Below are 15,759 nucleotides of genomic sequence, written 5' to 3' on the forward strand. Positions count from 1 at the left end.
TATATGATTGTAGTGGAATGGTCTTGTGCTACAGGAAATGACAAACAGGATGATCCCAGAAAAACCTGGAAAGACTAATGAACATCGATGTATAGTGAAGTGAGCAGAGCTGGGAGGACATTGTGCATAGTAACAGCAGTATTGTTCAATGAGCAATTGTGAATGACTTAACTATTCTCAGCAGTGCAATGATCCAAGACAATCCCAAGGAACTAATGAGGAAGCTTACTATGCACCCCCATAGAAAGAACTGATAAAAAGAGCACTTGTGGATTGTACATATATAACTTGGTTGTGATCTTGTAGAGGGGGGAGGAAAGGGAGGGAGGGAGGGAAAACAATTTGGAACTCTAAATCTTATGAAAATGAATGTTGAAAACTACCTTTACATGTAACTAGAAAAAAATAAAATAAATGTTTGTTGCTAAATTAAAAAAACATTAATAAAACTTTTTTTCATTTAAAAAAATACTATTCAAGTTGGGGAGCAGGTGAGAAAGAAAAAAATAGTACATAAATAAAATTATTATAATTAAAATGTATAATACCTGATAAATTATTGCTTCTGATAATAGAAAATAGACTCATATAAATATATATTCAAGGGCCTCCAACACCAGGCCCTTACCTATCTTTTAAAACTTATTTCCTTCCCTACTTTCCATATAAATCATCTCCTTGAATACATCTTCACTCCTCTCAGCAGACCATTTCTCTTATCTGAAAGGCCATTACTTCTCTTTTCCATATATATCTCAATCCCACTAAGTCTTTGTAATCTACCCTAACTGGGAAGAAGAAATTTCTTCTTCCTCTGATTTCTTTAGAGCATTTGTTGTTTATATATACCACACTTAAACACTGACTACCTTGTATTGTTAGTCTTGCTTCTGGAATAGTGTGCCAGTGAAGGATTGTTTATATGACATAAAAAGTTCACCTACCCAATATGACAAGGGAGCTAGGATAGGATTCTCACTCCACTCAGCCCTTACATTTGGAATGTGAACATTACCAATCTTTTCCAGTCTTCCCTTTCTACTCCCACTAGGTATGATCTACTCTCTAGTCACTACTCTTAGTTCTACCTTGCAGGAACCTATGAGCATAGGCAATGGGGATAGCAACAGACCACAAGCATTATCCTAGCTCCGTGCTGATGGCAAGTGTTATTGAATTCACATTTTGTATAGGGGAAAAAGAAAAACTGCATTCATACTTTTACCTTGCTTTGGGAAGTTTATCAAATTTAAAATAGATAAGATTTTCTCTCATATGGTTCTAGGACTCCCCCATCCAGGAAATAATAGTGTATCTTTAAGTTTTACTTAATACCTACTCTTTTGTGTTTAATTTTGCCAAGAGAAACTTTCTACCATGACACCAGTCCCAACCATATACCATGGTGCCTCCATTCTGGACATCCTCATCAACCTTTGCCCACAGAATCCTGAATGCCATCCCAATTTCTGATGGGTTAGCTTTTTCCTTATATTTCCTGAAACCTTAACTCCACCTTCCTCCATGCTTTTGTGGCACCCCTTTGGGTGTTATCTTCTCATATAGGAATGTATGCCCATCTTGTTTGTATTTGTATACCCAGCACTTAAGACAATGCCTGGTACATGTTAAACATTTAATAATTGATTTTTGCATTCATTTGTTCATTCCCTAATGAGATTATAAATACCTTGAAGTCAGGGACCTCATCTGATACTTCTCTATATCTTTCATAATACATAACATGGTCTTTTTAAAGTATTTATTTCCTTAATTTTGAAGATCTTTTTTCTTTTCTTTTTTACTCATTTTACAAGAGATGACTCTTTTGGAAAAAGGGAAAGGGATATTTTAAAAAATAGAAAGTCATATAAAAAATTCAATTAATATTTTAAATGAGTATTTCTTGGTTGATGTTTAGTATGGTGCACATTATTGTACTAAGTGATGGCATATTGTTCCTTTCCCATTCCCTTACTATTGGAGATAACTGGAGAAATTAAAGTCTCTACTGCAAGATATAAGCATAGTGATGGGTGGAAAAGAGAAAGAGGCTTGTACAGAGTGTAGGCACCAGGAAAGAAGAACTCTAAAGATAGTTTTTTGTTCTTCTCTTATACTGGGAAGATGTTCAATGAAAAATAAAGGAATCTCTAGAAACTTTCTTGCTAATATGAAACCTAGAGTAGTGATCAGGCTATGAAACTATGAAGAGAGGCAATAAAGAGGAGAACAAATCGCCAACTTTGTGCCTATCTCTCCTACCTTGAGCAGCAGAGAGTAAAAAACAAAGCCAAAACCCCCAAACTAACCAGTATTTATAGGAGGGATACTCTTAATCCTGACTTTCTATGCCCTGAGGACTCACATAGACCTTAGGACTCATGGTTATTTATTCTTTACTTCTGTTTGATTTTCCTCATTTTAATAGAGGGCAAGCTGAGTAGCATTGTGAATAGAGTTGAGGAAGATCTGAGTTCACTCCAGGCTTCAGATACTACTAGCTATGCTACCCTGGGCAAATCCTTTAACTCAATCTGCGTCAGTTTCTTCAACTAGAAAATGAGGATTAATAAGAGCACCCTGGCTCTCAAGGGTTGTTGTGAAGGGCTAAGGAGGTGAACAGAAATTTTAGAAAAAATTAAATATGATAGACCTCTGGAGAAAACTGAATTGGGATAGAAAAAAATATACCTTTTTTCTCAGTGGTACATGTACCTACACAAAAATTGATCATTTATTAGGGCATAAATACATCTTTTTTTGATGATGATGCAATAAAAAGTAGAATGTGTAATAAAGGGCCATGGAAAACTATGACCATAAATTAATTGGCAACTCATCCTAAAGAATAAGTGGTCAAACAAAAAAATCGTAGAAACAATCAATAAATTTATCCAAGAGAATGACAAACAATGAGACAACATACCAAAACTTTTGGGATACAGCCAAAAGCTTTCTTTTTTTTTTCAGGTTAACATTTTTTATTTATATTTTTCTGTTCCAATCTCTATCACTCCTTCCCTCCCTCCACTCCCTAAAAGCAGTTCTTAGCAGAAATTTTATATCTCTAAATGCCGACATGAATGAAATAGAGCAAGAGGAGATCAATGAATTGGGCATGGAACTAAAAAAGTTAGAAAAAGAACAAATTTAAAATTACCAATTAAATACCAAATTAGAAATTCTGAAAATTTAAGGGGAGATTAATAAAATTGAAGGTAAGAAAATTATAGAATTAATAAATAAAACTAAGAGCTGGTTTTATGAAAAAAGTAAAATAGATAAAAAAGAATGAACAAAACCAAATCACCAGTGTGAAAAATGAAAAAGGTGAACTCACCACCAACGAGGAAGAAATTAAAGTAATAATTAGGAGCTATTTTGCCCAACTATATACCAAAAAAATGACAATCTAAATGAAATGGATGAATATTTTAAAATTATAAACTGCACAGATTCACAGAAGAGGAATTAAAATCCTTAAATAAGCCCAATTTAGTAAAGAAATTGAACAAATCATCAATGAACCTCCCTGATAAAAAAACCTCCAGGACCACATGGGTTTTACAAGATGAATTCTGCCAAACATTTACAAGAACTATTAATCCCAATACTAAACAAACTGTTGGTAAAATAGGTGAAGAGAGGAACCTTACCAAATTCCTTTTATGAGGACAAATATAGTATTGAATACCTAAACCAGGAAGAGCAAAAACAGAGAAAGAAAATTATAGACCAATCTCTCTAATAAATGTTGATACAGAAATTCTAAATAGAATATTAGCAAAGAGATTAAAGCAATTTATCACCAGGATAATACATTATGACCAGGTGGGATTTATATCAGAAATACATGGCTGGTTCAATATTAGAAACCCTATCAACATAATCAACCACATCAAAAACAAAAGTAATCAAAATCATATGATTATCTCAATAGATGCAGAGAAACCTTTTGACAAACTGCAGCACCCATTCCTATTAAAAAACACTAGAGGGGGGCAGCTAGTGGTGCAGTGGATAGAGCACTGGCCTTGGATTCAGGAGGACCTGAGTTCCAATCCGGCCTCAGACACTTAACAATTACTAGCTGTGTGACCCTAGGCAAGTCACAACCCCAATTGCCTCACCAAAAAACAAAACAAAACAAAACACCAGATGGGGCAGCTAGGTTGCGCAGTGGATAGAGCACCGGCCCTGGAGTCAGGAGTACCTGAGTTTAAATCCAGCCTCAGACGCTTGACACTTACTAGCTGTGTGACCCTGGGCAAGTCACTTAACCCCAACTGCCTCACTAAAAAAAATAAATAAATTTAAAAAAATAAATAAATGTAAAATAAATAAATAAATAAATAGAAACACTAGAGAGCATAGGAGTAAATGCGACTTTCTTCTTAAACCATCAGCACACATTATATGTAATGGGGATAAATTAAAAGCATTCCCAAGTTAGATCAGGGTTAAAACAAGGATGTATATTATCACCACTATTATTCAATATTGTACTAGAAAGGTTAGCCCTAGCAATAAGAGAAGGAAAAGAAATTGGAGGAATTAGAATAGGCAAGGAAGAAACAAAACTATGACTCTTTGCAGAAGATGGTATACTTAAAGAATCCTAAAGAATCAACTAAAAAACTACTTGAAACAATGAAGAACTTTAGCAAAGTTGCAGGATAGAAAATAAATCCACATAAATCGTCAGCATTTTTATATATGACCAACAAAGTCCAACAGCAAGAGATAGCAAAATAAATTCTCTTTAAAATAACTGTAGACAATATAAAATATTTGGGAGTCTACCTGTCAAGGCAAACCCAGGAACTATATGAACACAATTACAAAACACTTTTCACACAAATAAAACCAGATGTAAACAAATGGAAAAATATAAATTGTTCATGGGTAGGCCATGCTAATATAATAAACATGATATTTCTACCTAAATTAATTTACTTATTCAGTAGGGGCAGCTAGGTGGCGCAGTGGATAAAGCACTGGCCTTTGGTTCAGGAGGACTTGAGTTCAAACCCAGCCTCAGACACTTCACACTAGCTGTGTGACCAAGTCACTTAACCCTCATTGCCCCACCCCACCCCCCAAAATGAATGTTGTTTTAAAAAAAACAATGTTATATAAAAACGATGGTTATCAATTTTCTTATTCAGTGCCATACCAATCAAACTACCAAAAAATTATTTCATAGAGCTAGAAAAAATAATAACAAATTTCATATGGAAGAACAAAAGGTCAAGAATATCAAGGGAATTAATGGAAAAAACGCAAAGGAAGGTGGTGTAGCTATAACAAATCTAAAACTATATTATAAAGCAGCAATCATCAAAACTATTTGGTACTAACTAAGAAATAGAGATGTGGATCAGTGGAATAGGTTAGACACACAAAACACAGCAGTAAATGAATATAGCAATCTCCTATTTGATAAACTCAAAGATTGTAGCCTCCAGGATAAGAACTCACTATTGCTGGGAAAACTGGAAAATAGCATGGCAGAAACTAGGCATAGACCAACATCTTATACCATACACCAAAATAAAGTCAAAATGGGTACATGATCTAGGCATAAAGGGTGAAACCATAAGCAAATTAGAAAAGGAAGAAATAGTTTATTTGTCAGATCTATGGAGAGGGAAAGAATTTATGACTAAAGATGAGCTAGAGAACATTGGGAAATGCAGAGTGGAGCATTTTGGCTACATTAAATTAAAAAGGTTTTACACAGGGGCAGCTAGGTGGTGCAGTGGATAGAGCACTGGCAATGGAGTCAGGAGCACCTGAGTTCAATTCCAACCTCAGACATTTAACACTTACTAGCTGTGTGACCCTGGTCAAGTCACTTAACTCCAATTGCCTCACCCAAAAAACCAAAGCAAACCAAAACAAAACAAAGAACAAACAAACAAAAAAGGTTTTACACAAACAAAACCAATGCAAACAAGATGAGAAGGAAAGCAAAAAGCTAGGAGACAATTTTTATAGCCAGTGTTTCTGACAAAGGCCTCATATCTAAAATATATAGAGAACTGAATCAATTCTATAAGAATACAAGTCATTCCCCAATTGAGAAATGGTCAAAGGATATGAAAAGGCAGTTTTCAGATGAAAAAATTAAAACTATTTACAGCCATATGAAAAAATGTTCTCAATCACTACTGATTAAAAAAATGCTAATTAAAATTACTCTGAGGGGGCAGCTAGGTGGCACAGTGGATAAAGCACTGGCCTTGGATTCAGGGGGACCTGAGTTCAAATCCAGCCTCAGACACTTGACACTTAACTAGCTGTGTGATCCTGGACAAGTCACTGCCCTCACTGCCCTGCAAAAAAGACCCCAACAAACAAACAAACAAACTACTCTGAGGTACCACCTCACACCTATCCAATTGGCTAATATGACAAAAAAAAAGGAAAATGATAAATGCTGAAGAAGATGTGGGAAAATTGGAACACTAATGCATTGTTGATGGAGTTGTAAACTGAACCAACCATTCTGAAGAGCAATTTGGCACTGTGCCCAAAGGCTATAAAACTGTGCATACCCTTTAACTCAGCAATACCACTACTAGGTCTATATCCCAAAGAGATCATCAAAAAGGGAAAAGGACCCACACATACAAAAATATTTAGAGCTGCTCTTTTTGTGGTGGCAAAGAATTGGAAATGGAGGGGATGCTCATGAATTGGGGAATGGCTAAAGAAGCTGTGGTATATGAATGTAATGGAATTCTATTGTGGTGTTAAGAAATGATAAGCAGATGGATTTCAGAAAAACCTGGAAAGACTTACATGAATTGATGCTGAGTGAAATGAGCAGAACCAAGTGTACACAATAACAACATGTGTGAGGATCAACTGTGATAGACTTTACTCTTCTCAGCAATACAATGATACAAGATAATGCCAAAAGACTCATGGTGGAAAATTCTCTCCACATTCAGAAAAAGAACTATGGAGTCTGAATGCAGATTGAAGCATCTTATTTTCACTTTTGTTGTTGCTTTTTTGTTGTTGTTATTGTTGTTTACTCTTCCTTGTGTTTTTCCCCCCTTTTTTTCTGATTCTTCTCTTACAACATGACTAATGTAGAAATGTGTTTAACATGATTATAATGCATAACCTATATCAGATTGTTTGCTGGATTTGGGAGGGGGGATAAAAATTCAGAACTGAAAAAATATCTTTACATGTAATTGGAAAATTATTATTTTTTTTTTTTTTGCGGGGCAATGGGAGTTAAGTGACTTGCCCAGGGTCACACAGCTAGTAAGTGTCTGAGGCCAAATTTGAACTCAGGTCCTCCTGAATCCAGGGCCGGTGCTTTACCCACTGTACCACCCAGCTGCCCCTGAAAAAAAATTTTTAAATAAAATTTAAAAATAAATAGCAATTTAAAAAAAAGCACTTAGCACAATGCCTGGCATATAGTAAGTGCTTAATATAAATGTTTGTTCCCTTCTGTCCTTTCCCTAATAAAACTTCCCTCTAATGCTGTAAATTTTATGCTTTCAAGTCTTGGTATACTTGAGGAGAATCATGCATGCAACTTCTCTGGTCTCATAGATAGGGATTCTATGGGCCCTTTGTGTGATGAAAGACACAACAAGGTCACATTATAAATTAAAAAAAAAATAAGCAAGTAAAAAATGCATTGCTGTTTACTTTTTTTCTGTTCCTCCTTGGCAGACATAATGGTTTTGTTGTAGAGGGTCCTTGTGTTTCGGAGTTCTTCTTCTGTCTGCCTCCTCTCGGCCTCGAGAATAGAATACTGATCATGGTTCTTCTCCAGTTCCATCTGTAGCTGGGCCAAATGCTGCTGTACGCCATAGAGTTGTACACCAAGCTCCTCCCTCTGCGTTTTGCCATGCTTTGTAGCCACAGTCTACACAAAAGAGAAGTCAGTCAGTGCCATCTACAGTGGACAAAACTTACGTGGCCGATCAAACAAACTGATACTGTACCAGCTCACGGATCTCCAACTGCAGCTTATCTATCTGTTTCTTTAGATAATTCTTCAGTGCAGTTTGGAATCTTTTCATCAAGGGCTGAAATAAAGGAAAACCAATGTTTTTACCATGCAGAATCCAGTGGTAGGAAATAAGAATAGTTTACATGTTTGTTTTTTAACACTGTATAATTCACTTTGCATTGATGAATACATGCATGAGGAAGCATTTATTAGGCTCCTGCTACTAAAATCAAATATGCAGGAATGTGGTTCTGCCACCACCCCAATTAGTCAATCAGTCAATGGAGAAAAGAAGGTACTGAGGAATTTCCCCAAAATTTCAACACAAAGTTTGAATAAGCCCTCAATCTAAAAGGAACATAAGTCTTTGAGCTATTAGATGAAAGCAGGTGATACCTTGGAGGAAACATGATTGACTGAAAAAAATCAAGCTATGTATGGGCCTATGTATGAAAAGAGCACTGAGTTCAGAGGTAAAGGACTCAATTGGAAGAACAACCCTATTACCGGATGACATCAAGTTCTTTAGCTAAGGATGCCAACAAAGCCACTGAGAATCACTGGCAGTGGTGCAGGAGGTGGTAGGAAGGCGGGTGGGGTAATTTCTCTTTCTCTTTGTTTCTCTGTCTCCTTTCTCTGTCTCTTTGGCTCTCTCTGGCTCTGGCTGTCTGGTTCTCTGTTTATCTCTGTCTCTGTCTGTCTGTCTCAGTTTCTCCTCCCTTCCTCCCATTGATCATGTTATTAAAGACCCTAGATCATTGGCAGACAACACATACAGCTGGGAATAGAGAAAGAAACACTAAGAACAAATATGGACAGAGGCAGATTCAGAAGGATAACCACCCAAAGGAGGAAAACATCTTCAAGGAATATAATCCCTTTTGGTGGAGAGAATGCCAGCTATGGACTCTAGAAAGGCACCAATTCCTGGAGTCCATTAAAGGACTACACCTTCAGGGAATTCTATGGAGCCTCCACAAAGAAGAAAATGACTCCTATGCTAGGATTTGTGAGATACTGCTTTGCCTAACGTGATCCCTATATATGTGCCTCACTACCTTTGTTCTTTAAGATTGAACCTATTCTCAAAAAAAAAAAAAAAGATCGAACCTATTCTCTCCATTGACCTTGTGCATACAGGGAGAATGTACCCTCGGCTTGTGGGGTAGGGTTTTGTTTTGTACCAATCATTCTTACTATGCCACCTTAGCAAATACCTTTTCTAAAAACGAATTGAAGTTTGGCTAACTGATCTTATTGGGAAGCACAGTAGTAGAGATTCATGAATTAAAGAACTAGAGACCCAGTCTCTTAAGGTTACCCCTATAACTCTGAAGAGAGTAGTAGTCAGTCATTCTTTAAGGACCTAGCTCACCAACGTGAGTAAAGTTGGGGAGGTTGCTGTAGAGGGGCGTACTTCACATCCATATCATAGAAAAGCAATATTAGTTAATGGAGATAGTGGTCTTGGCTTTGAAAAAGGTACAAATTGTTAAAGGTAAAATTAAAAATTGTGGCAAAGTTTGACTGTAGCAGCATGCACATCACCTTTGGGTACTTTGGCAGGCTCTTCCTAATCCTCCATTTCTCCCTATTAACCTAAGAACCATAATCCACCAAATTGGCCATATACTTAACCGTTTTGGCAAGATCAACTATGCTATGCAGTATGAGGAATAGAAAAAATCTATCAGGAATTGACCTTGTTCTTAAAGAGGAATGGAGAAGCAAGAAATGTATTGTACAGTCAAAATATGTGATAATATATGTTAAATGCCAAATGACAAGTGTGGTAAGAATTTAGAGGAGGGAGAGGCAACGTTGGAGTAGGATGCTCTGGGAAGTAGGAATTGCATAGGTAGAGAAAGAAAATTTGATTAAAATGCAACTGCTAATCAGTGTTTAACCCAGTTATCTCTCAATCCATGTCCAGATGCTTTTGCCAAAAGTAAAATTTAAGAATCTTCTTACATGGTCTGGATCCAAAACCACCAACTGAGTTTCTTCTTCCACCTCTTCACTTATCTCTGATTCTGATATTTGCCCCATATCAATTCCCCCAGAAGAGCTGAAGAAATTAATAGTGTCCAACAATGGAGTAACTGCTCTGACACCAGTTGCTATTGGGATTGAGAGGAAAAAAGGAATGAGAAATGTCAGGTAGGGTAGCAAGAAAAATCACTTAGAAGTTAATATAAACCTGATGGGGAAAAAAATCAAGTGAAGTCTCAATTAAACATTCTCTCAGAAATCTAATGCAATGTAGTAGACTATAAAACATATACATGTATGTCACCATTTATTCTATGGTCCAATTTTTAAAGATTGCCACTAAACCATTACTAGTTGGTTTTGGGAGGGCAAGGATATGCTTCATGTATGCATTTATGTTCAGGTGGACTATCTCTCTTTTATTCTAGGGTCTTCCCAAATCAACTTCCCACATAATATTTAGCTCTCTTGATTTTGCATTTGGGAAAACTCATCTTCAGGATTTAAAGGCCTGGTGAGAAATGAACTGAAGTAAAATTGCTAGCTATTTCATTAGCTCAAACATCTCCCTTTCCTTTAACCTATCTCATACTGCATAATCTGAAGGCTCTTATCTTCCTGGCCAACTTCCACTGGATGTCCTCTGGCTCATAAATGTCCTTCCTAAGAGGTGGTATCTAGAACTGAATACAGTACTCTAAATTTATTCCGTTTAATAAGTATGGCAGGTCTGCCACTTCCCTAGTTCCAGATATTGATGCCTTTCTTTCTATCTTTTTTTTTTTTTGGTAGGACAATGAGGGTTAAATGACTTGCCCAGGGTCACACAGCTAGTAAGTGTCAAGTGTCTGAGGCTGCATTTGAACTCATGTCATCCTGAATCCAGAGCCGGTGCTTTATCCACTGCAACACCTAGCTGCCCCCTATCAATGTCTTTCTTAACGTAGCCTAAGAATTCATTGGCTTTTATGGATTGTCATATTAGACTACTCATGTGCAATATACAGCACACCTAAACTCTTAGATCCTTTTTTCCAGAATTCCCTTCTAGCCACATCTCCCTTATAGTATAATATGAAACTCATGTTTTAAAAGCCAAGTATAAGACACTGCATTTATTTGTGTTGCATTTTGTTTTATAGGCTGCATCCCAATGTTCTAGTCTGTTAAGATCTTTTTGAATCCTGACTATGATCCAGTATGTTAGCTCAACTTCCTAGCCTTGTATAATCTGCACATTGAATGACCATACTATCTTTTAATTTATCCAAGTCATTGATATAGATATAAATAGCACAGGGTCAACCACAGATCTATGGGGTATTCCATTAGGGATTTTTCTCCAAGTTGACATTGAATCATCAATGACTGGTCTTTGGATCCAGTCATTTAGGCACCTAATTGGTCTCCCTGCCTCAAGTCTGTCTCCATTTCCAATCTATCTTCCATACATGCAGCTACCAAAGTTGTTGTTCTTTTAAGGTGCAGATATGACTGTGTTAAGAAATCCTTTTTAATAAACTCCAATATCTCCTTCTTAAATATAAACTCTTCTGCCTGGCATTTCAAATTCTTCACAACCTGACTGGATCCTATCTTCCCAGTCTTTGTATACCTTGGTCTCCTCTATGTATTCTATGGTCCAGTCAAATGGGTTAAGTTGCTGTTACTTCCACATGGTACTACATATCCCATCTCTGTCCCTTAGTACTGACTAGCTCCCAGGACTGGAATTCTCTCCCTCCTTATTTCTGCCTCTTGGAATCTCTAGTTTCCTTCAAGAATTAGTACAAATGCCTCACTCTGTATGGGACTTTTTAGGTTCCCTTATCCTGTAGATGCTCATGCCTTCTCCTTAGACATACTTGTAACTGCTTTATGTGTATTTCTGTATACAACATATATAGGGTTGGGGCAGCTAGGTGGTGCAGTGGATAGAGCACTGGCCCTGGACTCAGGAGGACCTGAGTTCAAATCCAACCTCAGATACTTAACACTTACTAGCTGTTGTAACGATTGGAATGACACCACCTGCTGGAGACTTACTGTAGAAGAGTTCTGCCCATGAAGCGAAGGTCTTTGAGGGCAAGACCAGGAGTCAGGAAGTGACGCGGACTAGTGGGAGGAGGAAGGAAGAGACTGGCGCTCACTCTCGCGCTCTTTCCTTGGGACTCTGGTGGAGAGCGGAGCTAGAAATGTGCTCTCCCTTTAATAGATAGGAATCTAGGCCTTTCTCTCTCTTTACCAAGTTCTTATTCTCCTTAATAAATGCTTAAAAGTCTAAAACTCTTGCTAAAGCTTATAATTTATTGGCGACCACTCATTAGATATTTTAGACAGACTAGCTAGAATTTTAGCCCTTAACAGATGGCTGACCACGAAGAGGAAAGCTGAACCTCACTTCTGATCTTCTGGTTGGGTAAGAAATTTCCCCTACCCTTTAAACTGCTAAGTACTGGCATACTGGCTGTGTTTTCCCTTTATATTTTTTCGAATGGATCTTTTAAACTCCCTAATTACCCTATTTTTGATTTTAGTCTGTTTAACCAGACAAATGGGAGATAAGATCATGTTAATGCTTTGTTTTTGTGGATTTTCTATTTTTCTTTTTATTTTTGTTAAAAGAGCCAGCAACTTACTCACACAAGGAAATATCTCTCCCTCTCCCAACCATGCTTTTTCAGAGAAACCTGAAGAGATTCCTGCAGCTTTTCCCAGTTCTAACACTAATTGTTGCTCTAATTTTGCATGCCTGGAGGCAATGACCCACCCTCTAGAAGCTTTTAATCCCCTAGCACCTGGAGGCAAAGTGGGGGAAGAGGAATCCAGGCCTGAGTTCAAAATCAAGTCTGATTCAAATTGCTCTGGTCCCTCCCCTCCTCTCCAGACCCCACCCTCTACTCCTCCCATGGCCAAGCCCATTGCTTCCCCTGCCTGGGAAGTCCAGAGATCTGATGCACATGCTCAACTTTCTCTAACTACATTTGCAGCTTCAGGCTCAGCCCTTTCCCAGCCTGGCTGTGCTTCTGAGGCAACCTTAGAAAACCCTTTAAATTCCAGATATGCTCGATTTGTTCATAATTTTGCTAACCTGCTTTTGTCTTTAATTAGTAATCTTATAAAGCATTTGTATGGTGAAAAGCCCGACAGACAATATAGAGGGGTTAAAGAAGAAAAACTTAAGCTGAATAAGAATGACAATCAACATAGTTCAAGACTCTGCTTCTTTTGCCATGGAAGGGTATATATTTTACAGAAATGTAGAAGTAAGCAGCAAGGTATTGATATGAGTATTGGGGATTTTAGATACCGGAATCAAAAGTGTTCTGAATTCACTCAGAGTAATAGTATCAGTTCAGAGGTTACATAGGATTTCTATGCTATTATATATACATTTTGAAATTAATGGTATGGGTTTATTTTCATAGAGATTTTCATGCTTTTGAGATTGTGTCTTATACTTAGTTTCTAAAACAAGGAGAATATTTGTAAAAGCTTTTTATAGTCATGTGATCAAGTTTATATTTTATAATACTCTTATTGATATTAAGTTCATATTCATTTAGATTTCCTTAGTTTGAATTTCACTGTATTTTATTGTTCCATGTGTATTTTCTTCTATTCATTTGTCTATCTAATTTTGAAACATTGCAAGATGGTTTTGATTTTATTATACAATGTTAATTCTAGGAGTATTGTGCTCCCATATTCTGAGTTGTTTGTTTTTGTTATTTTTTCTCAACTGATTATTTGATCAAACTCTTTAAAGCATTTCCCTGGCAAATTGTTTGCCATGGCAAGTGTAAATTGATTCTAGAAGTATTATTTTTGATAAGCATATTCCAAAAAAAAAAAAAAGAGGGGAACATTTGTAAAAGTTTTCTTTGAGATTGTGTTGTGCTTTAACTTGTATTTAAAAATGTTCAGATTTTTCAAAAAAGTAATTGTATACTAAGTTAAAAAAAAGGGGTATTATTTGAAATTGTTGCATAATTATATATTATATTCTGAGTCAAGATGTATGCACATTTTTTGCAATCATTTATTATCCTCAATTTTAAATCCATATGAGACTTGGATTATGGGAACTTATCATTTAGGACATTAATTGCCTTTATTCTGAGTTATCAGATGCCAGTTGGCCAAGATGCCATCCAATCACAAGAGGAATACATGCAAGAGCAGACTCTGAACTGTCACATGAGGGGAAACATGCATGAAGTCAAGGTATGGCCGAGGGAACGGCTTTTGACAAATGTTGAGGTTGGATTCTCTTGGTTTAATATTTTATTCTCTTTTTCCCCACAATATTGTACAGATGGCTGGAAGTATTCATCCCACCCATCTCACTTCTACACCTGGCTTCTATGCTCCCTCCTATATGCCTGATGCCATGGACATCTCAATCCCATGCATCTGATTAAGTCTGACTCAGTTTCTTCCAATATGTTCGGTGGCATGGACATATATTCCATCCACCTATTTTAAGCCTGGCATACTGCATGGGCAGTACATATTGCTCAAGTGTGGGAATGCTCATATCCCATCATTTCTCTGTTCTTTTATGGTAACCCCCATAATTATCTCAGGTGTCATGATAAATACAGTGTTGAATTTGGCCTTGACACCTGTTACCAATTATATTAGATTTTCTAATTTCTCATAATGGCATGAGGATAATTAGGCAGATGATGCAAAAAGTGATGAAACAAAGATAAAAATTATTTTAAAAAATTAATATCACAGCAATTGTCTTCTCAATTACCCTCCATAAGGGGGGGACTATAGTAATATTATCATTTTAAAGAATGTTTCATGTGTAACAACTAAGATTCTGAATTCCCTTAGACATGTTTTTGAGAACTTTCATTGTTTGATTTGATTATTGATAAAGCTATTTTAAAGTTGTGTTAAGCTCAATTTTGTAGGAAATTTCCTGGCTGATTACCAGTATCCACACATCAACCCCTGAAAAGACTTCCATTCCACGACTACACCTAGAGGACATCTGAGAAAAGACTTTCAGAGACTTTAAATGAACAGTTTTGATTTGTTGTTTTTGTTGTTTTTTTCTCTTTCTGTTATAATATACACCATCTGTAACATGTATTCTCTGCAGAGGCCCTCCCTTTGCAAGACTAATGTCAAAGCGTCGGTTCATGAGGACAAAAAAAAAATCGCCCCTCTGGCCAAAACTTTCCTCTCTTCCTTTTCTATATTGTTGTTCACATATTATTCGTTAGCAATAGTTATTATATTGTTTTTACTGTTCCGTCAAGGAAACCTTTTGTTTCTTGAGGAACAACAGGGGGGACTGTAACGATTGGAATGACACCACCTGCTGGAGACTTACTGTAGAAGAGTTCTGCCCATGAAGCGAAGGTCTTTGAGGGCAAGACCAGGAGTCAGGAAGTGACGCGGGCTAGTGGGAGGAGGAAGGAAGAGACTGGCGCTCACTCTCGCGCTCTTTCCTTGGGACTCTGGTGGAGAGCGGAGCTAGAAATGTGCTCTCCCTTTAATAGATAGGAATCTAGGCCTTTCTCTCTCTTTACCAAGTTCTTATTCTCCTTAATAAATGCTTAAAAGTCTAAAACTCTTGCTAAAGCTTATAATTTATTGGCGACCACTCATTAGATATTTTAGACAGACTAGCTAGAATTTTAGCCCTTAACACTGTGTGACCCTGGGCAAGTCACCTAACCCCAATTGCCTCACCAAAAACCAAAAAAACAAAAACATATATAGGGTGTCCCAAGAGTCTCAGTGAGTCAAACTGT

The 15,759-nt window shown here is 36.9% G+C and overlaps 1 protein-coding gene across 1 annotated transcript in view; it reads right to left on the minus strand.

Moving 5' to 3' along the window:
* CCDC40 (coiled-coil domain containing 40) overlaps positions 1-15,759 on the minus strand; it is a 114,150-nt gene that overhangs the window by 80,942 nt on the left and 17,449 nt on the right. The window contains exons 5-7 of the mRNA XM_044005216.1: positions 9,962-10,110; positions 7,983-8,066; positions 7,684-7,903 (exon numbers count right to left, since the gene is read on the minus strand). Of these exons, the coding sequence (XP_043861151.1) occupies positions 7,684-7,903; positions 7,983-8,066; positions 9,962-10,110 (453 nt within the window). The remainder of the gene's footprint in view (positions 1-7,683; positions 7,904-7,982; positions 8,067-9,961; positions 10,111-15,759) is intronic.

This window comes from Dromiciops gliroides, chromosome 4 (genome assembly GCF_019393635.1).
Source record: "Dromiciops gliroides isolate mDroGli1 chromosome 4, mDroGli1.pri, whole genome shotgun sequence".
Taxonomy (NCBI): domain Eukaryota; kingdom Metazoa; phylum Chordata; class Mammalia; order Microbiotheria; family Microbiotheriidae; genus Dromiciops; species Dromiciops gliroides.